Source organism: Hyperolius riggenbachi, chromosome 1 (assembly GCF_040937935.1).
Source record: "Hyperolius riggenbachi isolate aHypRig1 chromosome 1, aHypRig1.pri, whole genome shotgun sequence".
In the NCBI taxonomy this organism is placed as follows: Eukaryota; Metazoa; Chordata; class Amphibia; order Anura; family Hyperoliidae; genus Hyperolius; species Hyperolius riggenbachi.
Window position 1 is genome coordinate 293,052,470 of NC_090646.1, and position 26,686 is coordinate 293,079,155.

The 26,686-nt window shown below is 40.1% G+C and overlaps 1 protein-coding gene across 4 annotated transcripts in view; it reads right to left on the reverse strand.

Annotated features, from left to right (window-relative positions):
- Window positions 1-26,686, reverse strand: part of LOC137508077 (fibrillin-2-like) — a 710,315-nt gene that overhangs the window by 95,861 nt on the left and 587,768 nt on the right. For all 4 annotated transcript variants that reach the window (XM_068233727.1, XM_068233729.1, XM_068233728.1 and 1 more), the window contains 6 exons: window positions 13,416-13,568; window positions 10,439-10,651; window positions 9,235-9,378; window positions 6,694-6,813; window positions 3,274-3,399; window positions 1,700-1,822 (listed from right to left, as the gene is read on the reverse strand). In XM_068233727.1, coding sequence (XP_068089828.1) covers window positions 1,700-1,822; window positions 3,274-3,399; window positions 6,694-6,813; window positions 9,235-9,378; window positions 10,439-10,651; window positions 13,416-13,568 — 879 coding nt within the window. The remainder of the gene's footprint in view (window positions 1-1,699; window positions 1,823-3,273; window positions 3,400-6,693; window positions 6,814-9,234; window positions 9,379-10,438; window positions 10,652-13,415; window positions 13,569-26,686) is intronic.

Here is a 26,686-nt window from a genome sequence, read left to right on the forward strand (position 1 = left end):
AACACATTGTGACCAGCAGTCTTACGTGGGAGTCTGAACAAATCAATGAATAGTTGAGCTTTTCTTGCACTTTTGGCACAGCTAACCAAGGGTTGAATCCTGCCACTATCCTGTACTTTATTGTACATACGATATCTGCAACTTAGGATTGATTTATTATGCAAATAAGCTTCCAAAGAGCAGTGAAACACACCAAGAATTTCTCATTGGATATAAAATGTGCAAATGTGCATCAAAGTGATTGTTGCTTTTATCTGAATTGTGTTGATTATATTTGGGACTTTTTAGCCCTGTACATTAACAATTACCATATATGGTATACGTCTGTACTGTCTAATTTTTAAAAATACAGGATATTTTTAGTCAAAATCCTTTCAGTGACGCAAAGGGATTGTGATTTGTTGATGTCTCTCTGACAAGCTATTGTTACCTCTGAAAAAACTATAATTTACTCCAGTTAGTGTTGGTAGCTGAAATGAGGTGCCAGCACCAAATGCACTGTGCAAAAACTGAGTGTATGCAGTGGTTAGGCTTAGGCACTTAGGTGGAGCAACGCTGGTCACTAACTGGAAGTATGACCTTGCAAATGTTCATTAGATCAAAGAACTGTTCCAATAGTTCAGGTGGATTACAAATGCAAAAGTGCAATAGAGGTCATCTGTGATGATTTCACGTATTTCAATATGTGCTAAGCAAAAAAAAATTGGATGTTTGCTGCACATAAGCAGATTTAAAATCAGATCACAATAACACCTCAATGGTCATCACTGCACATTTATTTCCATGATCACCTGCATTACTACTATTAGTGTTACTATTATATTACTACTTATTAGTGAGTTCTGTTGGTCTAAAAGACATATGCCAGATGAATCTTCTTTTGGGTGGACAGCAATAGAGTTAGGCACTAGAGGTATGAGTAAGGTTTTAGCACCTGGGTGATTAGAGCTCAGCTCCACGGGAGGCTGTTACAGTGAGACACCAAGATATTGGGATAAATATGGGGATGGGGTGATTAGCGTTGGGAATTATGGTTGTAATAAGGTTAGAAACCGAGGGATAGACACTCAAGGGCAGAGGAAGCATCTGGATAATGGTTGAAAAGAGGCTGTCAAGCACCTTAGAGTGGTTACATTCCAAAACCAGAAAGATAAGGTTAGGATTGGCCACTAAGGGCAGCACTTATTTATTGTTAGTATTGTGAGAGAACTCAAACACCAAGTATACAAAGCCAAGTTGTCAGCAACAGGCTAATAGGTATGTAATCCAGGGTGTAGGATAAGGAAGACAAAAAAATAAAGAAAAGATGGTTAAATTATGTGAAAAATGTCCTATGTGAGTTAGGAGTCAGAAGCTGAAAAGTGAAAACAATGGACATTGCATAATGAGCTAACGCTGTGCAAGTTACCATAGTACTTCAAGGGATGTTGTGCTAAAGAGACAGGAAGAAAGGTGAATATAGCCCTAGAAAGATTATCAGTTGGATTCCCAGACTTTATTTAGATGAAAAAGGAAAAAGTAACTTGTTAACTAGTCAAATTCCTGTTTTTATCAATTTAGAGCTACAGAGAAAAATTATATTTTGCTTTATAAAATAATATATTTGTACATAAAAACCAATAAAACAATAAATACTTTCATTTAGTTAAAAAAAGACATCAATTATTTCCTATTCACACTCTGTGTCTTTACAACTTACCAACGCAGTAGCGTCCATTGGGGGCCAGCACAAAGCCAGGTTTACAGATGCACTTAAAACTACCATCCTCATTAATACACATTCCGTTCAAGCACATATTTGTGGTTGCACACTCGTCATGATCTGTGGGAAAGACAATGTTTAGCTGAAAGACCACACAAAAGCTTAATTACTTTCTCCTTTGTTTAAAAGGTAATGATGTTTATTTTTTTTTTATTCCCACCAGCTGCCAAATAACACTGTTCAGTGGAGGGCTCTGTTAAAAAAACATTTCAGTGTTAAATATAAAATCAACATGCACATGCAGCATACCACTCTTTTGTGACTTGTGTATTCCCGTTATTAATATGATTATTATGTATTTCTATAGCACAGCACTACAGTGTATCCCACGGACACTTGCACCACCTTTCTAGTGCCAAAGCAGCTCCATATATGGAGTGAGAATCCATACATAGAAAAGTATACATAGAAATGGAAGCACTGCTTCCCTTATAGCTATGTAAAGGTCTGCATGTGTGATTTTTTCTATTTTGGTCCGCATTATGTTGAGGGACAGGTTACATTAAAGGACAACTATCAAAGTTAACTAAAATCTTAATGTCACATATATCTCCAGTAATTACTAGCAAATAGCAATATAAAGGCTTTTTTTTCATATTTTCATGTTTTATGTCAAGAAAATATGACATTTACAGAGAACAGTTTTCTGAAAATGTCAAGTAGCACAGCAGTGCACAGGCACCTGCTGCAGCACTGGGCACTGTCAACTCTCCTCAGCCACCCAAAATTCTGCATACCTCTGCAAGGCTCCAACTGCAGGTGACAGGCATAAGCAGCCTTATGGAGGAACACTGCTGCACGCAGAGCAGCTTGTGTAAAGAGCACAGGCGAGAGTACCTGACACTGGAGTAGGTTTAATAATGAATATGGGTGGGTGAGGATGGAGACATCATTTGTGTTCTTATTTTCTTCCTCAACCAGAAGCAGCCAACAAATATTGGTAAGAAAAGCTACACCTTTGTGTGAGATGTCAGCTTATGACAATACCATGAATGCTGATAGTTGTTTTTCTTCAAACTCAGGTACCATGTACAATGCCCAACCGGAGATGTTGGCTTCATCCCCTTACTCTTTGGTTAGGTATCACTTGCACCATCATTTGTATCCTTTTTTTTTAATCTTTATTTTATACAAGGAAATGAAAAGGTAAACAGAGAAAAGACAAAACAAGAGAAGCTTCAGCAAAGGGAGCTCAAAGAAGAAATAGATGGAATGGGGGAATGAAAGATATCCCCATGCTTTCCATATTGAGTCTAAAGACGGTCAAACCATACAATTCTCCAGAGCTATATGTTTTCCTCCTTCCTCTTTTCCTCCCACTTCCTCCGATGCAAAAAAGAACAAAAAAAAAGAGAGAAAAAGAAGAGACAGAAGAAAGGAAAAAGCACTTCATCTCCCAGACGTTATGCAACCTGAAAACCCCCTATGAATGCACTGTACCTCCACGCCCGATGCTTCCTCAAATCATGAAGAAAGACCATAATTGAAAATTAGCTTGAGAAAAAACTCACCTATGCAATTTTTTCCATCAGGAGTAGTCTCAAACCCGGCATTACAAATACACTGAAAACTTCCTTCTGTGTTCACACAGCGCCCATTGCGACACATCACTCCATTCATAATACATTCGTCAATATCTGAAAATATTAAGAGTTATGCTTAATGTGACATTGTGAATGCCATAAATACCAGCAAATATTAATTTAAATGTTATTTTAAATGAAGTTGTTCAGTCACAAGCTATTTCTCCACTGGAGTTTCAGTACATTGATCCTCTTATTAGAAAATTATTTGTGAAAGTAATTTTTTTTTCACTAAAATGAAAGTATATTCTTAGAAGGTAATAGGGAGTATTTGCTTATATTTTAAAATTATTCCTTGTTTTGTAAACATTTATCACAAAATAAGTAACTCTTGCGCTGGCTGGATAGTGTACTAGTTAAAGGTTCTGCCTCTGACACAGGAGACCAGGGTTTGAGTCTCGGCTCTTCCTGCTCAGTAAGCCAGCACATATTCAGTAAGAAGATCTTGGGCAAGACTCCGTATAACTGCTACTGAGCGTGCCCTACAAGCTGCAGCTCTGGCGCTTTGAGTCCACCATGAGATATGTTCTGTGTCTTGTCTTGTCTACACTAATCTCATGCAAAAAGTAAAATTTCTGACCAATGACACAGCTCCATACACATGGAATTGTGGAACAATGGAATTTTGAAAGTTGGCCAGCCACTATACAATTTCCTAATTATGACCGATATTACTGTCCATTTTAGTGAAAACCTTGTGGTTCAGTCTTCCTATTGTAAGACTGATCGTAATAACAATCATAAATACTTACAATTCAATCAACAGGATTAATTACATGTTTTTGTCTGATTGAGCTTCTAACTGGGCAAAAAAATGTGTATGATTACCTTAGACATTTGTAGCTCTACTGTTTATCTTTAGGGGTATACAAACCTGCGATTAGCCAATCGGCTCCTATTTGAACAAAACAGATATGAAAGTTGTGCTTAACCCATTCACTTCAATTAGTGAATGGATAAGTCCAACAAATGCATAATACAAGGGGGTGATCAGCACAAACCAAATTTCATGCATTTTTTCCCAACAAATAAATAAACAGACCTTTAAATGCGCTGCATTGTCCAATCTATAAACAGTAGATAAACATAACGCTTCCCCCATAGTTTGTCAACAACCTTCACCTTTCCTCCTCTCATGGGATACAAATACCTCACCAAATCGGTAGTGTAAGCCACTGAACTAAAAATGCTCATCAATCAGTGCTCCACGGATGCCAAGTATAGTGTATACAGGTGTCTCACAATGTTGCTTGTGGATCTGGCTGTAGACAGCCACTTCCCAGCATTAGGGTAGCCTCAGTAGGCTTGGATTCTAGTGGTGTCTCACTCTTTACACTAATGACCAGTTTGTTTTATCTGTGTGCAAAGATGCTGTAAATACAGAGATTGCTACACTAGTGCGTATTATCCTGAAAGGGACAACCGGACTGAATGTACTCAGCCTCCACAGACAATGATTGACTTCATAACCTATAGTGCTTTACAAATCTAGTGAGCTACTCACTGTATCTTGAGTGGAATTAAAGTGAAGGCTGTTGACAATTAAGGGAAAAAGTTCTGCATTTAAAGGGGCACTATAGTAAAAATCTGTAAAATTGTAAATACATTTGTAAACATACTGTATATACAGTGCTGCCCATATTTATTCATATCCCTGGCAAATTTTGACTTAAAGTTACGATTATCTAACCAGCAAGTAATTTGACGGGAAATTACATGGGTGTCTCCTAAAAGATAATAAGACCATGTACAAGATGCATTATTGTGGAAAAAAAATTCTCAGCTTTTATTTACATTTGAGCAAAAAAGTGTTCAGTCCAAAATTATTCATACCCTTCTCAATAATCAATAGAAAGCCTCTTTTGGCTATTACAGCATTCAAACGCTTCCTATAATTGCAGACCAGCTTTTGCATGTCTCACAGGTATTTTTGCCCATTCATCTTTAGCAATGAGCTCCAAATCTTTCAGATTGGAGGGTTTTCTTGCCATCACTCTGATCTTTAGCTCCCTCCACAGATTCTCAATTGGATTCAAGTAGGGACACTGGCTGGGACACTCCAAAACGTTAATATTGTTATCTGCTAGCCATTTCTTCACCACTTTTGCTGTGTGTTTTTTGGGTCATTGTCATGCTGAAATGTCCACTGGTGGCCAAGGCCAAGTTTCTCTGCAGACTGCCTGATGTTGTCGTTGAGAATCCTCATGTATTGCTCTTTTTTCATGGTGCCATTTACTGTGATTAGGTTCCCTGGTTCATTGGCTGTAAAACAACCCCAAAGCAGTAGGTTCCCTCCGCAATGTTTGACAGTAGGGGTGGTGTTCTTTGGGTTGAAAGCTTTTCCTTTTTTATGCTAAATGAAGGAAACATCACTGTGACCAAACAATTAAATTTTTGTTTCATCTGACTATAACACAGAAGACCAGAAGTCTTCTTCTTTGCCCAGATGAGCATTTGCAAAAGCCAAGCGAGCTTTTGTGTGCCTTTTCTGGAGAAGTCTGCATCCGTGGAACCCAGCAGTGTGCAGTGTCCTTTGAATTGTCTGCCTTGAGATATTGCCACCAGCAGAGCCCAGATTCACCTGGCCTTGGTGGTGATCCTTGGATTCTTTTTCCCTTCTACTGTCTTTCTGGCTAGCACAGGTGTCACTTTTGGCTTCCGACCATGTCCTCTGAGATTGAGTGCAGAACATCTTGTATTTTTTAATAATATTTTGCACTGCAGCCACTGGAACTTGAAAATATTTAGAAATGGTCTTGTAGCCCTTTCCTGACTTGTGAGAAGCCACAATGCGCAGCCACAGGTCCTCACTGAGCTCCTTTGTCTTAGCCAGGAGTGTCCACAAACCATCCTCAGAGAGCTGCTGTTTTTCCCCTGTTGAGTTGATTAAAACAGCTGTTCCCAATTAATGAGGAAGGGTAATTAGGATGCTTTAGTACAGCTTGGACTATTTGGAATGGTATAGAATTTTGGCTTTTCCCACAAACTGTGACAGTTTGTGAAGGGTATGAATAATTTTGGACTGGAAATTTTTTGCTAAAATGTAAATAAAAGCTGAGAAATGTTTTTTTTTTCCACAATAATGCCTCTTGTACATCGTCTTATTATTTTTTGTTATCTTTTGAGAGACACCTACTGTATGTCATTTCCCTTAAAAAAAATTACTTGCTGGTTGAATAACGTAACTTTTAGTCAAAATTTACCAGGGGTATGAATAATTATAGGCAACACTGTACACATTGCTCCCTATGTACCTGTCACTTACAGTAGGTATAGTCAGACAGCTCTGTACCTCTTGCTAAATCTGTTTGTAATAGGACATAAGAAGTAGCTGGGACCAGTACATACCAATACATGCTTGTTTGGTGGGATTGCTTTGGAATCCCTCGTGACATCTACAGTGGTACGATCCTTGTGTATTCACACAGTCTCCATGAATACAAGGGCTGCTTGCACATTCATCTACATCTGTAGATAAATAAGTATGGATTAGGAGGGAAGTTTGAAAGGATAATTTAAGTAATTTTAAAATTAAATTTGCACAGTTATTTTTTTTTAATGTACCATATGTAAACAATATGTGTGCATATGTATAGTATAAATGAGGAGGAGGATTCCGTAAAGCACCAATTTATGGATTAGGCTAACCTTTAACTCCCCTTTACTAATAAGTAGGGATGCTTAATGAGATGCTAATAATTCTACGTTGATTAACAGGATTATGTAAATCTTATAAGCAAATTTATGCAACTTGAAAATGTACCAATCAAATCCCAAGGTGGAATTTCCATTTTCAAGCTGTTTTAATTTTCACACAAAATTTGCATAATAATCCAGAATCAATCCAAAAGTATTTGCATCTTATTTACCATCCCTGCTAATAAGGTTATATTTACATGTCTGTCTCCTCCCACGTAGATATGTGAAGCGGTCATTTATGACCCCCTATCTATTTATAAAAAGAAGCTGAATGTAAATGTATAATAAATGGAACAATCATTTTTTTTCTTTTTAAGATCTGTATTCTTCTATTTTAATTTGCATCCTTCTTTGTTCTCTTGTATTCCTCCATCTTCTAAAGGTAACTTCTTCTGTATACCTATATATTCAACTGGCATTTTAATCTGTACATTTTTTTTTTCAGCTCTTCTATCCTTTCTGTCTGCCTTTTTTTAGTCATTAATTCTTCCTTTTCTCTATTATCTTGATTATCCTGTCTCTGCTTCAAACTGCTGCTAAAATGAACAGAAGCCTTGTTGGCAGGTTTTTGAATTCATTATCTGGGCTAGCTATTTGTCCATGGTGTTTCCCTATCCACTTTAAAGGTGATGTTTTGAAGCAGCCAGCTATGGCTCTTAAAGTCTTATATTTCTAAAGGCCCGTACCCACCAAGTGATTTTCCAGATGATTTTCCCGACAACCGGTGATTTGTTGAGCAACAAGCGATAGTTTCCACGATCTCACAACATGGGTACAGGCGCGCGAATGTGCTAACAACGTTTAGATCTTTAAGATCGTTAAGATCCCCAAAAACTACATGCAAATTTCCTTGATTGCTTAAAGTCTCATTCGTGCCCATCATGTAATGCCGCATGATGTCCTGCATACCCTCCGGCATATAGCCAGTTATCTCCTTTTCATGTTCATGAGCCAGAGTTTATGCACGCAGACATTTGTTTGTGTTAAATTAGGAGCAGTTAAAAAAGTTGCAGCCAAAAATGGGCACATTTTTTATTTATCGATATTTGTGGGCGCAATTGTTATTTATCAATATATGTGGGCACAATTGTTATTTATCATAATATAGAAAGCCATTATGCTATTCAGTGGGTGGCTACAATTAAGTTGAAATGTATCATATTATTTTTAGCAGGGATCGGGGGATGCTAAGGTTAGACAACACTAGGGGGGTCTTAGGGTTAGGTACCACGGGGGGGGGGGGGGTCTTAGGGTTAGGCACCACCTAGTGGCTCATAGGGTTAGGCACCACCGGGGGGGGGTCTTAGGGTTAGGCACCACCTGGTGGCTCTTAGGGTCAGGCACCACCAGGGGGGTCTTACGGTTAGACACCACAACGGAAGGGTTCTGTGTGAGAGTAGGGAGATATTAAGTTATAGTTAGGTTCAACATTATCGGTAAATTTAATGATAATGTAATACCGCAATTAAATAGTTATTTACCGTTTTTGTTATCATTTCTTTTTGTTAATTAACGTTGCGCTAAATTGTTATTTACTGATATTGCTGGTAATATCGTTATTTAACGTCGCACCTAAATTAGCTTGTGACTTTTTCAAATGTATGCGTTAGGTTTGTTGTTCTGAAATGCTTTCAATGGAAGATTGTTTTGCAATCTGCCTCTGCTTTTTTTCTGCGTTTGAATTCTCACCCTAATTATTTTGAATACATTGTGTTGCATGACCAAAACTATTCAAACGAAGATAAAACAATATTTTTGTTATTGCTGGTAGTGCATAGTTCTCCATGTTTATTTACCTATACATTTTAGTCCAGCTGCAAGTACACAGTTCATATACATGTCTTATCTATTCATTTCAGTCTGGCTGCAACTTAGTACACAGTTCTCAATATTATCAGTATATACCGTATGTCTTATCTGTTATTTTCAGTCTGGCTGCAAATACAGTTCTCTTAATTATATATGTCTTATCTATTCATTTCAATCCAGCTGTAAGAATACAGTTCGTATTAAATATGTCTTGTCTATTAATTTAAGCCCAGCTGTAAGTACACAGTTCTCATTATACATGTCTTATCTATTAATTTTAGTCTGGCTGCAAGTATACAGTTCTCCTTATTACATATATCTTATGTAATCATTATAGTCTGGTTGCAAGTCCACAGTTGTCTTTTCTTTATTATGACTTACCTATACATTCAAGTCGGCTGTCCTGCTTGTACCCCATATTGCATTCGCATCGATAGCTATTTGGTGTGGGGATGCAGCGCCCATTCTGGCACAAGTTAGTGAAGTGCTTGCATATATCTCCAGTTTGATTTAATGTAGCAGTTCCTAACATAAAAAATAAATAATCTGTAACTTGAGGCACACACAAATACACATGTTGCACTGTGCTTATTAGTCATTACTGTATTATATTAACCATACATAAAAAGTGAGCACTTGTCTATATAAAGCAAGTATGGGTGTAAATCGATGTTAGTTTAATCATAACTAATTAGCTATGTAAGGAGCATTTAAAGGTTTGACTACAAGTGTCCATTACTATGTACCCATCACTGTGACAACTTCAGAAAGAGCTATGATGTTGGATCATTCAGTAGATGCATAGGAATGGGATGAATCAGATACCACACAGCAGGGAAAATGGTTTAAAGAGGTTAACACTGCATAGTTAATAGAACATTTATAAGCAGCACAATAATTAAAGAATGGCAGTGATTCAACATAGCAGGCACCATAAGGAGCTATTAAAAAATGTAACTCTGGGCAGCTGTGCTGCAGCCCCACATACCTGTACTAGCTCAGCAAATACAAGAAAGATGGACAAAGGGGGGCAGTTACAAAAAGGGGACTGTTCCACTGAGAAAGGAACAGTTAGGAGGAATGCTTTTAAATAGTCACAGCTGAAAGCTTTTTCTATTACAGTGTAGGTAGGAACTGCATGTAACCAAAATAATTTTTGTCCATTGCAGGTGATTTAATGACTGAAGACTTGGTGGTGGAAAATTTAACACTCGAGAAACTCTGAATTACTTTATAATCTGAATCATCTGATTGTGTAATTTCATGTGAACACACTAAGAAGAACAACTGTAAAGCCAAAAGGTCATTCCTGGAGGAAGAAAGCATGCTGGGACTGGATAATGATGTGATTACATGATATTTATTCAGTCACCTGATATCTCCAGCTGAACAGAATATAACGCTTTTAAAGAGAAACATTTCAAGTGATCGACTTAATGGGTTAGGAGAGATAAGTCAGAAAATACATACCAAATATTTATTTAGATAAGACACTGAAGTTAATGTGTGCAATTTCCTAACTTTTTAAAATCCTCTATAAAGTCTAGAATAATCTATGACAATGATTTATTTGCTTGTTCTTTACCTATTTCAGTGCCCACACTTGGTAAGCCAGATATTGTTCCTTGCCCATTGGGTCCAACCCCAATTGGGCCATATCCATTAGGTCCAACACCTCCCGGTCCAATACCACCAGGACCAACACCTCCAGGTCCAACTCCACCAGGGCCGAGAGGATAAGTTCCTGGGTATGCAGGGCCTAGAGGAAGCCCTTCAATGCAAAGTCTTCGATATTCATCTGTGGACAAATGGTATGAATTTAGCAATGGATTATGATATAAGTTAAAATGCACAGTTATTTACTTTTAAGTCTCTTGAAAATAGAGACTGGTTTACTTAAAAAAAATCTCACTGTTCATCACTTAATTGTTTTCTTAGTAATTTACCCCAACAGAAAATGCTGTGTATCTCTCAGTACCCTCCCTGCAAAGAAAACCAGTTTATAGTTATGAGGTGCCTGAAAATCCAACAATTACACTGCAGTGAGGATTACTGTCTCCCAGGTTCCCTTGGACTTCTGGAGGCACCAAGGAGTATATTCACTAAACCCCACTAAACTTAATGTGCGCAGGAAGCGAATGTTATGTTTACCGGTATTCATGCAAATTACGTAACCTGTTGCATAATTTGAGTAACTGGCATTGTATATGTAACAGGGGAAGCAGGAGATTGGCAATCTTGCGCTGCACAGTCCACCAGGCAACCAACAGGTGACACACTCTAGCAGCTCCTCCAAGCTGGGTTGCACAGCTGGGCTTGGTAAAAAACAAAATGAAAAAAGGGGAGGGGAGGAGTGCTCCATAGTGTATTAACCTTTAATAAATAAAAACAGTGCGCATACAAATTTGCAGTTACTAGATACTGGTCAACCTGACGAAGGCGTGGACACACCGAAACGTGTCGTGATGCCATCCAGCACACGTAGAGCACAACGTCGGGCACCTCAGGTCTCTATCACCATCTCGACCAGGACGGTCATTGGCCACAGCTGTTCCCAGGTTTCCTGTGTTGGTTGCTGCTGAGAGGGCTTTTTAGCCCATCTTATACGCCTGTTACATCTTGTATCTAGTAAGTGCAAATTTGTATGCACACTGTTTTTAATTATTAAAGATTAATACACTACGGAGCGCTCCTCTCCTCTCCTCTCCTTGTTTCATATATGTAACAGGCGTGTAGATGTTGCATAAATAATTAAATTATACAAATGACATAAAAAAAATGATGTCATTTGCATTTATCGCAGTAAATTTCCCATGTGCTGCAGTTGCCTGAACACATTAAGCTTAACGGGCTTAAATGAATATATTCCTACTTTATGTCTTTGCAATGGCATGGCCTGGTCCTCAAGTAACTTCTGAAGGGAAGCTGGTTGAAAGAGAGGTTGTGGTAAAGGAGAAGTCAGGACAGCATTCCTTGGACCGGAAGTGGGCTCTGAATTCTGCATGGCTATTCAGCCAGATGATGTGGTCACTTAACAACAAAGCTTAAACCTTTAGAGGTGATTATGAAAGGGGATAAAAAGTTTGGGTGTGGGGCAAACACATTACAATGCAACTGGATACATTAGGGGCTAAGGGTGAGGATAGTTTAAAAAAATGGTTGAAATCAGCTTTAAAGAGAACCCGAGGTGGCATTTCATTACGTTAGTGGGGCACAGAGGCTGGTTGTGCACACTAACACCAGCCTCTGTTGCCCCATCGTGTGCCTCAAAGACCCCCCTGCTCGCCGCTATACCCCCGCAGTGCTGGCGACACGCAGCGTGCCGCCAGCACAATGTTTACCTAAGCGCTGTCTGTCAGTGCCGCTCCCCCGCCTCCTCCGTATCGCCGCTACCCACCCACGTCCCTTCCCTCCCGCTGATTAGAGGGAAGGGACGCGGGCGGGTAGCGGCGATGCGGAGGAGGTGGGGGAGCGGCACTGACAGACAGCGCTTAGGTAAACATTGTGCTGGCGACGCGCTGCGTGTTGCCAGCACTGCGGGGGCTATAGCGGCGAGCAGGGGGGTCTTTGAGGCACACGATGGGGCAACAGAGGCTGGTGTTAGTGTGCACAACCAGCCTCTGTGCCCCACTAACGTAATGAAATGCCACCTCGGGTTCTCTTTAAACATGTCCTTGTAAGATGGGAAATGGCAGTGTCAAACTGGATCTCAGCTTTTTTATAGGTACAGACTAACCAGCAAGCTCATGGTGAACCAGAACTCATTGGAGTGTGTAAGGGGCCACATTGGTCCATAAAGCCCCCTTACTAAAATGCTATGGAAAACAAAAGATTGCTTTCTTAAAACAGAAAGTATTTGCAATAATTCAGGCTGGAGTGAGCTCCGAGATGTCTCCCAGAGCAACACTGCTGAAAAGCTAATCAACCATTGTTCCATGCCATGCAATGGTGAGGATCAGTCAATCCGAAACACACATCATTGCATTCCAGCGGATCTGGAGGTGTGTTTAGCTTGCAGGGACAACAATGGTTAATTTACATATATTCAGCAGCGATGCACTGGGAGACATCTCGGAGATCACTTCAGCCTGAATTATTGCAAATTCTTTCTGTTTTTAGAAAGCAAACTTTTGTTTTCCATAGTATTTTAGTAAGGGGGCTTTATGGACCAATGCGGCCCCTTACACACTCCAATAAGTTCTGGTTCACCATGAGATTGCTGCTTACTTAGTCTGTACTTCTATAACATATCAGGACTGTGTAAAAAATAAATGCGGCACAATCTAGAAATGTTAAGGTTCAGAAGACATCAAGCAATTGACAGAGTATATCCTATGTACGAGCTAATATGAGAAATAGTTTGACTTGTATCATGATTGGAAGAAAAGTGTATTTCTTTGAACATTTTAAATAGCTTGAATATGGGTACCATAGTTCCAATTCCATAGTTCCAACAATGTTCATTGTTTGTGCTTATATAACTTACAATCTGCAGCTAGTGGTTATATTTATAACTTACATCTGCAGCTAAATAAATTATTTGAAGTATATTGAATACTTACCAGAACCCCTGACTGGGCACATCTCTGGGGTTTGACCAATGGCCCAACATCGTCCTGTATCACAACAGCATTGTCCTTTTGTGTATTGGCCAGGAAGTTCCCCAGCACATCGGCCCCCAATTAAGGCAGAGAAACAGCTGCCAGTCCTTTGATCTACAAATTAAGAAATTAAATAATCAGATTTTGCTAATTGCACTCAGTCCTTATATTCAGTTTAATATTTAATAATATTTTATATTTTAAGATATCATTGAAAATCATTGGAATTTTACAACAAAAACATTGCTGTTTTAATTGTAATTCCAGTTTAGCTTGACAGTTATAATTATACGTAACATTAAAAAATATTGTATACATAGACTACAGCTTCACAAGTCTTTTTTCTAATCGAATGTTATTGAACATGCTCTTTCCGTTGCAGTGTGAAGATGGCTGTGAATTTGCAGAGCTAAGCAGTAAGCTCAGATTATGCATCTTTGTAACCATAGTTATAGTGCTCTGCTTAAAAAAAAATCGTCCCAGTCATTCCCTTATTCCTGTTTAAGTTGGTAGTTTCACAGTAGATGTGACCTTGTTACTGTCTTGGTTGATCTTGATTAAGTGAGTGATCGGCAGTAGACTGTGACACATCACTAGCAGTTTTTGTTAAGGCCCATACCCACGACACAATTTTTATGAGGATTTTACTGATGACCAGCGATACTTTAAGAGACAAGCAATCATTTCTGTGATCTTGAACGTCACGTCGACCGTCACGGCGGATCTCTAAGATCCCTGACAACTTCGCGCAAAGTACCGCGATCAGTCTCATTTGTGCCCGTCGTTTGCCGTCGCGCATACCTGCCACCAGCGGGATGGATCGGGGATCGCTCGTCAATGTGGGATGTCACTGGGATCCATCTTCCTGGGTCGCGAAGTGAGTATGTAGCATAAGGAGCATTTTGTCTGCATTGTATATGCTTACAAAATATAAGAAATCTGAAGTAATACTGGTCATTATTTTTTACATGTGTACTGTGAAGAAATTGCCTTTCTACTCAATAGTAGTAGAAATGCCTTTTAAAAATAGATACAATCCTAGGCACCGAACCATGTGTTTGGATAAACACAGGCATCCCATTAGCTGTTCTGATAATAGTTAAAATGGTAATTTGATATTATATAGAGGATCCTGTATGTACCCAAGTACTAGGAAAATATGATCTCCCATGTATGATATTTTACTCTACGAATCCTTAGAAATCCTGGCTAGAGAAAATGGGTTCCCCTAATATCTATTTTTTTAAAACTAATGTTAGAATTGAATTGTTATTTTATGAAATCCACATTTATACAAATGAATTAACATAGAAAAACCACTGAAGGGTAATGAATGACCCTAGTACAATTTCTTTCCCTGATAAAGAAAACCTGAAAGGATTATGGAGGCTGCCATCTTTATTTAGTTTTAAAAAATGTCACTTGCCTGGCTGTCATGCTTTTTTTTTTACTTCAGTTTAGGGATGCTCGGAATAGCATTTTTTCCGTTCCGCGGTAATTCCGCAAACGGCCGATCCAAAATTTCGGTTCCATTTCATTACGGCGATATTCCGGAACTATTCCGCGGAATTCCGAATTCCGTCAAAAAAAATTTAAACTGATGGATGGATGGATGGAGGAGGAGGAGGAGGAGGAGAAGGAGAAGAAGGAGGAGGAGGAGGAGGAGAAGGAGGAGGAGGAGGAGGAGAAGAAGGAGGAGGAGGAGGAGGAGAAGGAGAAGGAGAGAGAGAGAGATATATTTTGGGTTTATTGCGGAAATAATAAAATTTCCGCAGAATTCCGTTTGAGAGGTTTAGTAATTCCGTTCCGACTACCGGAATCGGAATTGACCTAATTCCGGCCGGAATAACGGAATTAACAATTCCGCGGAATTTACCGAGCATCCCTACTTCAGTTGTGTCTGAGTGGCAGGCCTGAGAAAAGCATGCAATGTGAGTGGAGTCAGACTGAAGTCTGAACACCTGATGTGTATACCTATTCTACGGTTGCTCAGTGACTCTAAAACCATCACATGCAGTTTTCAAAAGGGAGACAGTAAGGCCTCTAATTCACAAACCACTCCAACACCTCTGTGGACTGATGGATACCCACACATCCCAACTTTAACTATAAGATACACTTGTCGGGATTCCAGGGGTGTGGTTATAAAGCATGTGGATACTACCATATGATATATATTTACACTTTCCAGCATATTGGTGTTATTATATAAAACCATTACTAGATATATACAGTAGCTTTTATGATATTTCTGTTGCATTTTATAGTCCTTTTTTTATGCTATTACATTTTAGATTTCCAGTTCCTTTGTGGTAAAGGTGTATATCTATATATATAAAATCGGATGTATGTATGTATGTGTGTATGTGCCGCGATCACGCGAAAACGGCTTGACCGATTTGAACAAAACTTGGTATGCAGATCCCTTACTACCTGGGATGATATGTTCTGGGGGTCTCGCGGCCCCCCTGCACACCTGGGCGGAGCTACAAACTGCAAATCAGATTCCACCCATTCAAGTCAATGGAAAAAATGTAAAAGGCTGCCATTCTCTAAGTAATCAAGCCAGTGTCCCCACACTTGGCACAGTTGGTCACTTGGGGACCGAGGTTACAAATCCAGGAAAAGTGGGCGGAGCATAAAACAGCCAATCAAATTTCAGCCGTTCATTTTCAATGGGAAAATGTAAACTGCAGCCATTCTTAAACTGTTAATCACAGAGTTCTCAAACTTGACACAGTTGGTCACTGGGTGAATGTGATTAAGATTCATGAAAATGGGTGGAGCCTACAACAGCCAATCAAAATTCACCTGTTGATTTTCAAGGGGAATATTTAAACTGCTGCTATTCTTACACTTTTAATGGCAGAGGTTTCAAACTTGCTACAGTCGGTCATTGGGTGACTGGGGTCCAAATTCACTAAAGGGGCGGGGCCACATACAGCCAATCAGATTTCCTTGGTGGATAAACTGCTTCCATTCACACATTTTTGATGCCAGGAACCTGACAGCTCACAAACTTGGTCATTGAGTGACTGTGTGTCAAGGTTACAAAAAGTGGGCGGAGCCAAAACAACTTTTACTGGGAAAATATAAACTGCAGCCATTCTTACACCGTTAATGCCAGGGTTCTCAAACTTTGCACAGTTGGTCATTGGGTGACAGATTAAGATTTTGGAAGGTGGGTGGAGCCTACAACAGCCAATAAAAATTCACCTTTTGATTTTCAAAGGGAATATTTCATCTGCTACCATTCTCTTATACTGTTAAAAGCAGATGCCTCAAACCTGGTACAGTTGGTCACTGGGTGACTAGGGTCCAAATTCAGGAAGGGGCGGAGCCACAAACAGCCAGATTTGTTTCTTTTTCAATGGGAATATACAAAGTATTGATACCAAGGACCCCAAAGCTGATAAACTTGATAATTGAGTGACTGTATGTCAAGGTTAGAAAAAGTGGGCGGGGCCAACAACTTCATTTTTTTACATTGCAGGGTTCCCAAACTTTACACAATTGGCCACTGGGTGACTGGGATGAATATTCAGAAATGTGGGTGGAGCCTACAACAGCCAATCAAAATGTACCTATTGATTTTCAAGGGGAATATTTACATTGCTACCATTCTTACACTGTCAGATTTGTTAGATTTATTTCAGCCATTCTGTTATTGGCAGGGTTCTCAAACGTGACACAGTTGGCCTCTGGGTGACTGGGAGTAATATTTAGAAAAGTGGGTGGAGCCTACAGCAGCCAATCAAAATTCACATTTTGATTTTCAAGGGGAATATTTACATTGCTGCCATTCATGCACTCTTAATGGCAGAGGCCTAACATCTGCTACAGTCAGTCACTGGGAGACTGGGGTTGAAATTCTGAAGGGAGCGGGCCAAAAATAGCCAATCAGATTTGTTTAATTTCAATGGTAAAATGCAACTTATTGATGCCAAAGACCCCAAAGCTCATAAACTTGGTCAGTAAGTGACTGTATGTCAAGATTAGAAATAGTGGGCGGAGCCAAAAACAACTAACTTTTTACATGGGGAAATGTAAACTGCAGCTTTTCTTACACTGTTAATGGCAGGGTTCTCAAACTTCACACAGTTGGTCACTGGGTGACTAGGATTAATATTCGGAAAAGTAAGTGGAGCCTACAAGAGCCAATCAAAATTCACCTATTGATTTTCAAGGGGAATATTGAAATTGCAGCCATTCTCACACTGTTAATAGCAGAGGCCTCAAACCTGCTACAGTCGGTCGTTAAGTGTTTGGGGTTCAAATTCAGTAAAGGGGCAGAGCCAAAAACAGCCAGATTTCTTTGCTGGATAAACTGCTTCCATTAGCACAATTTTGATGCGAGGAACCCAAAAGCTCACAAACTTGGTCATTGAGTAGTGACTGTGTGTCCAGGTTACAAAAAGTGGGTGGAGTTAAAAACAGATTTTTCTGGGAAATTGTATACTGCAGCCCTTCTTCACTGTTAATGGCAGGGTTCTCAAACTTAGCATAGCTGGTTACTGGGTGACTGGGATTAATATTCAGAAAAGTGGGTGGAGCCTAAAAATGCCAATCAAAAATCACATGTCACTTTTCAAGGAGAATATTAAAATTGCTGCCATTCTTGAACTGTTAATGGCACAAGCCTCAAACCTGGTACAGTCGGTCATTGGGTCACTGAGGTTCAAATTCAGAAAAGGGGACAGAGCAACAAACAGTGAATCAGATTTGTTTCATTTCATGGGAAAATACAAATTATTGATGCCAAGGACCCCAAAACTCACAAACTTGGGCATTGATTAGTGACTTTGTGTCCAGGTTACAAAAAGTTTTTAATTTTACTGGGAAAGTGTAAACTGCAGCCCTTCTTACACTGTTTATTGAAATGTTCTCAATATTTGCCCAGATGATCATTGAGTGACTGAGATTAATATTCAGGGGAAGTGGGTGGAGCCTATAATGGCCAATCAAAATTCACCTGTTGATTTTCAAGTGGATTATTTAAATTGCTGCCATTTTTACACTGTTAATAGCAGATGCCTCAAACCTGCTACAGTTGGTCATTGGGTGACTGGGGTTCAAATGCTGGAGAGGGGTGGAGCCACAAACAGCCTGATTTGTTTAATTTCTATGGGAATATACAAATTATTGATGCCAAGGACCCCAAAGCTCACAAACTTGGTCATTGAGTGTTTCTGTGTTAGGGTTAGAAAATGGGCGGAGCCAACACCAGTCAAATACATACCCGGGCAACGAACGCCAGGTCATCAGTGGGTGGAGACAATTACAGCTTTCACTGGGAAAATGTAAACTGCAGCCATTCTGTTAATGGCAGGGTTTTTAAACTTTGCACAGTTGGTCACTGGGTGACTGGGATTAATATTCAGAAAAGTGGGTGGAGCCTACAAAAGTGAATCAAACTTAACCTGTTGCTTTTCAAGGGAAATATTTAATTGCTACCATTCTTGAACTGTTAATGGCACAGGCCTCAAACCTGGTACAGTTGGTTATAGGGTGACTGGGGTTCAAATTCAGAAAAAGGGGTGGAGCCACACACAGCCAATCAGATTTGTTTCATTTCAATGCAGATTATTGATACCAAAGACCACAAAGCTCACAAACTTGGTCAGTGAGTAATTGTGTGTTAGGGTTAGAAAAAGTAGGTGGAGCCAACACCAGCCAAATACATACACGGGCAACGCCGGGCAATCAGCTAGTATATATATATATATATAACCTCAATTACTGTTAATTTTGGGCCCTATATTTTTATGTGAGTTTATGTATATACAACATCTAGTAGTATCATATAATCAAGGGCCCCTCCCCCTAGAGTTGTCCATGCTATAAATCATGGACTTCAGTCACATGCCATCAATTCACACCAACCTGCCCATGTACACCTGATCTACACACTCACTCTAGGTCAGTGATTCAGAAACCATTATACATCAGAGTGCCCCAGTGCTTACTAGAGGTGATTATGAATATTGCTGAGGCTATATTTGTTGATATACTCTCCTTAAGGCCCCGTTCACACTGCACGCGTTTCCAGCCGCGTTTTGGAAACGCGTGCAGGTGCATAGAGTGCACTGTCTGATGTTCACACTGCATGCGTTCGGGACCTGTGCGGTCCGGGAACGCATGCTGCACGCATTTTTTGCCAAAACGCGTGGCTGTCCCATTCACTTTTCAGTGATGGGATCAGCCACGCAACGCATACAAACGCGGATGGCGTGCGTTCGTACGAGTTGCGTTCCGCGTGCGTGCCCGTCCGCGTTTGTAATGTGAACGCGGCCTAAGGGGAACATTTATTTATTTCATACAAAACACACCCAGGTACTGCACAAATAAAATGATTAAGGAAAAAAGTATGTCAAGTTATTTCACCAGGACTTTGCAAGAATGGTTACCATAATAAAGATAGCAATTTCTCCAAACATCTCAGTAGGATTAGTCAGTATCTGAAATCCTCCATATACTGGCAGCTACAAATGGCCTCAATTCACTAAGGTTTATCAAACACTTTCCTGAACGTTTGATAATTTACCTCGTGGGAAAAATCTAATTTTGAATTCACGAAGGTGTTACATATTTGTTGTTGTTTTATCGATAAAACATTAGATAAATATATAACACCTTAGTGAATTCAAAATTGGACTTTACCCATGAGGTAAATTATCAAACGTTCGGTAAAGTGTTTGATAAACCTTACTGAACTGAGGCCTATGCAATAGTCTGTGGAGGGAAGTCTGTGGAGGGAGACACTAACTACAGTATACATTTAATCTACACAATGTATATGGTTAACCCCATCAGAGATTGCATAAACAGGGTGCTTTATAAAGCATTACAATAAATGTGTGTTTTAAGTATTACTGTTAAATATTTACCAATAAATAACTTATCTAACTGGAATGGTAATGTACTCTAATAAAATCCAGTAAGATTAAATTACGAATAACCTGAATGGAATATATATAATGAATGCAGATGAAAATGTTATCAAGTGCCCTATGAACACATTGGTGATTTTAGGCTCTTTTAAATAAAGAAGCTTTGTCTACTGCAAAATGCATTATAATGAAATCTCTATGACAGTGGCACCTTTGATGTCATTCAGTATATACATACCCAGGAGTGCCCCATTTCCACTTTTATTATTTCAGTAACTTTTCTCTGCAGGACAGTTAGTGACTAAAGTATATACTTTGTAAAGCGCTGCAGAAAAAGTCAGCCCTATATTAATACTTAATACGAAGAAACAAAAGAAGTGAAAGAAAACTTACTCTGCATGCCTGTTCCAGGTACGTGACACCATACAAACTCAGTTTTTAAGTCGTGTCTTGGTTTTTCAGACGGCGAATGCTGATGTCAGCTTTCAGTTGGGCAGTAAGCGTCTCAATTGCTAAGGCGAAAAGGAGGGGCGACAAAGGGCCTCTCTGCCTCCTGTCCCAGCCCAGACAGATCGGTGTTTACTGTAATCTGTGCCATAGGGCTAGTGTACAACAACTGGACCTATCTCAAAATATGTTCCCAAACCCAAATCTCCAGAGCACCCCAAGCAGGAAGTGCCACTAAATGGTGTTAAATGCATTTTTGGCATCTAGAGAAACCACTATCCAGGTCCCAACCCCCTCATGAGCTGCCCGAAGATTAGCATACAAGAGCCTGAGATTAATCACTGTAGATCGGCCAGGAATAAACCCTGTATGATGTGTATGAACAAGGGAAGTAATAGCTTAATTAAGGAGAAGTGTGAGCACCTGGCAATGTGAAAGCAGTATACTCTTGTCATTCTATTGAAAAAGTCACAAAAAATACTGAAACAGAAAAGGTGAAAAACTGTTTTTTCACTAAAAACCACAATTTTACCCCTGCCCCCTGCATGTGTTGCTGACACACTTATTGTGTGGTCTGAAGGGTTTCAAGGCTTGTTTGTGATTTGAAATGGAGAAGAAATCATGTGGTCAAAATGTTTAAATTGCCAGGAAATGTTTAGGCTGCCAGGGATACAAAGAGTAGTTTGCACCATCAGTTTTGAAAATTATTAGCTAAAATGGAAAAAAAAAAATGACGTTTGGGCTGTTGGGTTGATTAGGTACTAGGTAATGCCCAGTGGTGTTGATCCAGGGATTTTATATGATTGCCATCTGGAGTCGGGAAGGATTTTTTTTCCCTTTTGGGGCTAATTGGACCATGCCGGGTTTTTTGCCTTCCTCTAGATCAACAGGGATATGTGAGAGAGCAGGTTGGAGTTGCACTTTGTTTTCTGGTTGAACTCGATGGACGTATGTCTTTTTTCAACCCAAATAACTATGTAGCTATGTAGCTATGTAACTGAAGTTACAGAATCACTAACAAAGGCAGGAAACTAGCATTTTAAAAATGATGTCAAGGTGGCAGTCTCCCTAATTTCCTACTGACAGGTATACATTAAGTATTTTAAAGGGGAACTGAAGAGATAGGTATATGGAGGCTGTCATGTTTATTTCCTTTTAATCAATACCAGTTACCTGGCGGCCCTGCTGGTCTATTTCTCTGCAGTAGTATCTGAATAAAACCAGAAACAAGCATGCAGCTAGTCTTGTCAGATCAGACTTATAAGTCTGAACCACTGAAACACCTGATCTGCTGCATGCTTGTTCAGGGGCTATGGCTAATAGTATTAGAGGCAGAGGATCAGCAGGGCTGCCAGGCAACTGGTATTGTCTAAAAGGAAATAAACATGACAGCCTCCATATACCTCTCTCTTCAGTTCCCCTTTAAAGAGACACTGAAGCGAAAAAAAAAAAAATGATATAGTGAATTGGTTGTGTACTATGAATAATTACTAGAAGATTAGCAGCAAAGAAAATATTCTCATACTTTTATTTTCAGGTATATAGTGTTTTTTCTAACATTGCAGCATTCTATAATATGTGCAGATTACACAACACTCTGCATTCAAAGTGAGTCTTTCAGAGCAGTCTGTGAAGTAATGACCTCTCCTCTAACAGAGAAAAAGTAAACAGTTCACTTACAGTTGAGATAATAAAAGTCAGATAACAGCCCTCTCCACGACTTAAGGTAGTCATACACTGGTCGATTTGCCATCAGATTCGACCAACTGACAGATCCTTATCTGATCGAATCTGATCGAATCTGATCAGAGTTTTTACTGCAAACAGATTGTGAACCGATTTCAGCCTGAAACCGTGCACAATCTGTTGTGGTGGTGGTGGTGCTGCCGCCGCTCCCCCCGCCCGCATGCCCGCATACAATACCTGCTCCGCCGGCGCGACTCCAGTCCCCAGGTCACCGCAGCTCCGTCTCCGCTCTGGTCTCCGGCCCCGGCATGCTTTACTTCTTCCTGCCCGGCAGGAAGTTTAAACAGTAGAGCGCCCTCTACTGTTTAAACTTCCTGCCAGGCAGGAGGAACTGAAGCATGCCGGAGACCAGCGCGGACATGGAGCAGCGGTGACCGGGGGTAGTCGTGCCGGCGGAGCAGGTAATGTATGCGGCTCTATTGCGTCGGTCGTCGGGTACTCGAACGCCGCTTGCGACGCGCACCCTACCTGCGGGCGATCGACGCTAATTTTCCGCACGGAGCGATCGACGGGATCGAAATTCGGCCCTGTAGCGTGAACGATTGGCAGCAGATTCAATCCCAGTGATCGAATCTGCTGTCGAAACGACGGCAAATCGGGCCAGTGTATGGCCAGCTTAAGACTTAGTCGGAGAGTTAATGGCTTGTTTGCATAGAGATAACAACTGGTGTTTCTTAACTCTTCCTGTACTGGAAACAATTAGACTGATGTATCTGATCTTAATGTTTTATTTCTTAGCTGTACTACACATACCAATCATAATATCATAATTTTTTTTCGCTTCAGTGTCTCTTTAAGTTGAAGTACTAACAAGTGTACCTCTATCAGAATAAGAAAGGAAATCTTCTTAAGTTAAAATACACTTGTCATATGCCCATTAATTGTAGTCGGAGCCAAGATTGGTAACGCAAGCAAACACTAATAGGTACACCTGGAATTTGCCAGTGCAGAGGAGATTCCTGATAGGTAATTATCATCAAGCTCTCACTAGCTGTATTTTAATCTATAATAATCCTATAATCTAACTTTCCCTGACAGCTTCAATGCAAAGGGGTCTTCAGATTCAGAATGCCTCTTTTGATAAGATAAGGCACAGTTCCCTTGTTCAGCTGCATCTAGCTACTGAAAGATACATTTCAGCGCAATTGTAAATGCCTCCTTGATCAGGATGTTAAAAAAATCCAGAAACTCAAGAAACAAAGGCATAGGCCGCTAAATGATTTGGCAGGGGAACTCTATCTATGATTATTAGACATTTATTGTGTCACCGCACCTGAAGAAATTAGGGCGCCCAATAAATAGCGGGCGCCGGGACCGTGTAAACAAAATTTTTTGTTTATAGAATAAGATTTGTGACAAATATCGTTTAGAAATTTGTTTAGAAATTCGTTTTGACTTTCATTTTAGCTTATTTTATTGTTTTAAAATTCATTTTCAGAAGTATAATGTGTACATTATCGTTTTAACTTATTTTACCATTTTAAAATTCATTCTCAGAAGTATAATGTGTACATTTTTGTTTTAGAAGCTTTTTCTCTTACAAATATATTACGTTTTGTATTAACCTTGTTTTCAGAATTATAATGCGTAAGTTATAGTTTTCACATTTATTATCTTACTAATATATAGATTTTTATACTACCGTTATTTTAAGTTTTTTTTATTTGAGTATGTGATTGTAAGGCTATTTACTCTATTACAAATATATAACTTTTTCTATTCATGTTATTTTCAGTGAAGTTTGTGTGTTTGTAAAGGGGGGGGGGGGGGGCACCACCAGGAGGGTCTTATGGTCAGGCACCACCATGGAAGTTTTAGAGTTAGGCACCACTAGAGGGGTTTAGGGTTAGGCACCACCAGGGGGAGTCTAGGGGTTAGGGATAGGTACAGGGAGGGTTCTGTGTGAGAGTAGGGTTAGGTATAGTTGCAGTAAAATATCATAATATCTACAGTTTTTTTACTATGCTTAATACAAGTGTACATATTGTTTTATTGTTATAGACTGTATTTTGCGATTTTATTATCGTTAATTCAACATATTAATCACTTGATTTTAGATTATAACATAGAAATGAAAAATATTGTTAGAGATAATCTCTTATAATTTTGTGTATATCCCAAGCCCTTTTTTCCAGACGCATGCTGCAGTCCTGGAAGCAATGCAAGTCAATGGTAATGTGAACATTTTCAAGATTTCATGGTAATTTCAACCTGATGTATTTCCTGTCTAGCTGTAACGGTCTTGTGTTGTAGCTCAGATGTCTGATTATATAGTGATCTGCAGAATCACCAATAATACAGACGCTATACCTGATTATGGGTGACCTGCAGAATCACCAATAATACTAGTATAGCAGACAAAGAGCTGAGTGTGTGGTGATTTGGTGCAACCGTAACTTTAATAGTGAATGAGACCTCACCAGAGGAGCTGGTGAGGTACTATCAGTACACTGAGCGTGCACTACAGCACAAGCTCCAGCAAGCTGGATACACAATACTGAAAGAGGCTGAATCTCCCGAGGAGCGGGTGATTCAGAGTGTACTGCAGGCAAGAGAACACCCGAGGGGCGAGTGACTCAGACTGTACTGCAGCCTAGTAGAACTGCTTCACCAGAGGAGCTGGTGTAGCTAGCTCCTCACCAGTGGCGAAGGCCCACTGGTGAGTAGAATAGTCAGGCAGGCAAGGTTCGGCAACAGAGAGGTAGGTATCGGTACAGGATCGTGAGACAAGAGAGTAATCGGTAATCAGGCAGAGGTTCAGCAACAGGAAGGTATGTATCGGTACAGAATCGTGAGACAAGAGAATAATCGGTAATCAGGCAGAAGTTCAGCAACAGGTAGGCAGATAGGCAAAAGTACAGGATCAGAATCAGTGTAAATAGCTAAGAGTCATACACAGGAGATCAATACAGTAAGCAATATCCTAGTCTAGGTGTGAAGTCCTTGGCATCAACACCCGGGAACTAGTCTTCACAAATAACAATAGCAAGTAGCAATATCCTAGACTAGGTGTGAAATCCTTAGTATCAACACCAGGGATCTATCCTAAGGTCTGAGCGCTAACACGCAAGTATTCACTACAACAGACAACTATAGACTGAAGCCCGAAGGCTTAAGAAGCAGAGGAGACCCCACTGGCACGCCCCTCCTGGATCAGCCAATCCTGGGCGCCGTGGAACTCCTCTGACATCAGCCAACCGGTAGGTCAGCTGACGCCTCTTTTCCTAGAATATAGGTCCTGTCTGTGCGCGCGTCCGTGCAAGACAGCGACCCTGTGAGCAGGAGAAAGCCCCGTCCTCGGCATCCTACACGCCGAGAGGACAGGCGGGGGCACCAAGGCGGCTGCGGCGACGGAACCGTTCGCCGCAGCCGACAACCCCCAGACCACCTCCGCCGGAGGAACGAGTGGCGAGATGGAGGCAGCAGCAGCGGCGGTGTCGCTCGCCACAGCTGCCATTAGCTTCGTCACACTAGCATTGTGCACATGACTGAGGGTGTGTGCTCATGACTGAGCGGCAAGACTTTTTCAGGACGGTTTCCTTGTCTACCGTATGTAATAAAGTTTGTGGAATGGTGCGGTGTGATGCGTTGTGGTAGGCAATTTTGCCATGCACATATCACACCACACCAGTATAAAAGGACCAGTAAAGTTCATCTAAACCCTAGAAATAAAAACATTCACAATAATGATGACTAGGCCATTACTACCTTACAAATCTTACTAGATTGCCAGAATAGTGGCTGTCTTTTCTATAGCCAGGCTAGGCCAGTGTCGCACAAGTCAGCACTAGCCCAAATGAGTGATTTTTATTTTAGGGGTTTTTGTAATGATGTTTAAATATTAGAATAGTGGAGAAAAAATGAGTAACCCAAATAGCCTTTCTAAAAGGATTTTTCTTTGCACAAATACAAAGTCCTTTTGAGGTTACGGCCATCTGGCACAGCCCTTTTCTCTAACTAGGAGAAATCATGAAGTTATGTGCTCACATGTGCAGAAAGTGAACCTCAGCAAGTAAGGCTCTTTACTTTCTGTATTTTAACAATAAAATATTGTGCGTAAAGGTCAAAATTAATCCTGCACCCAACTGCTATGAACATCATCTAACTGCCAGAGCAGTGACATGTGTTCTAAGTATAATTGGAAATAAT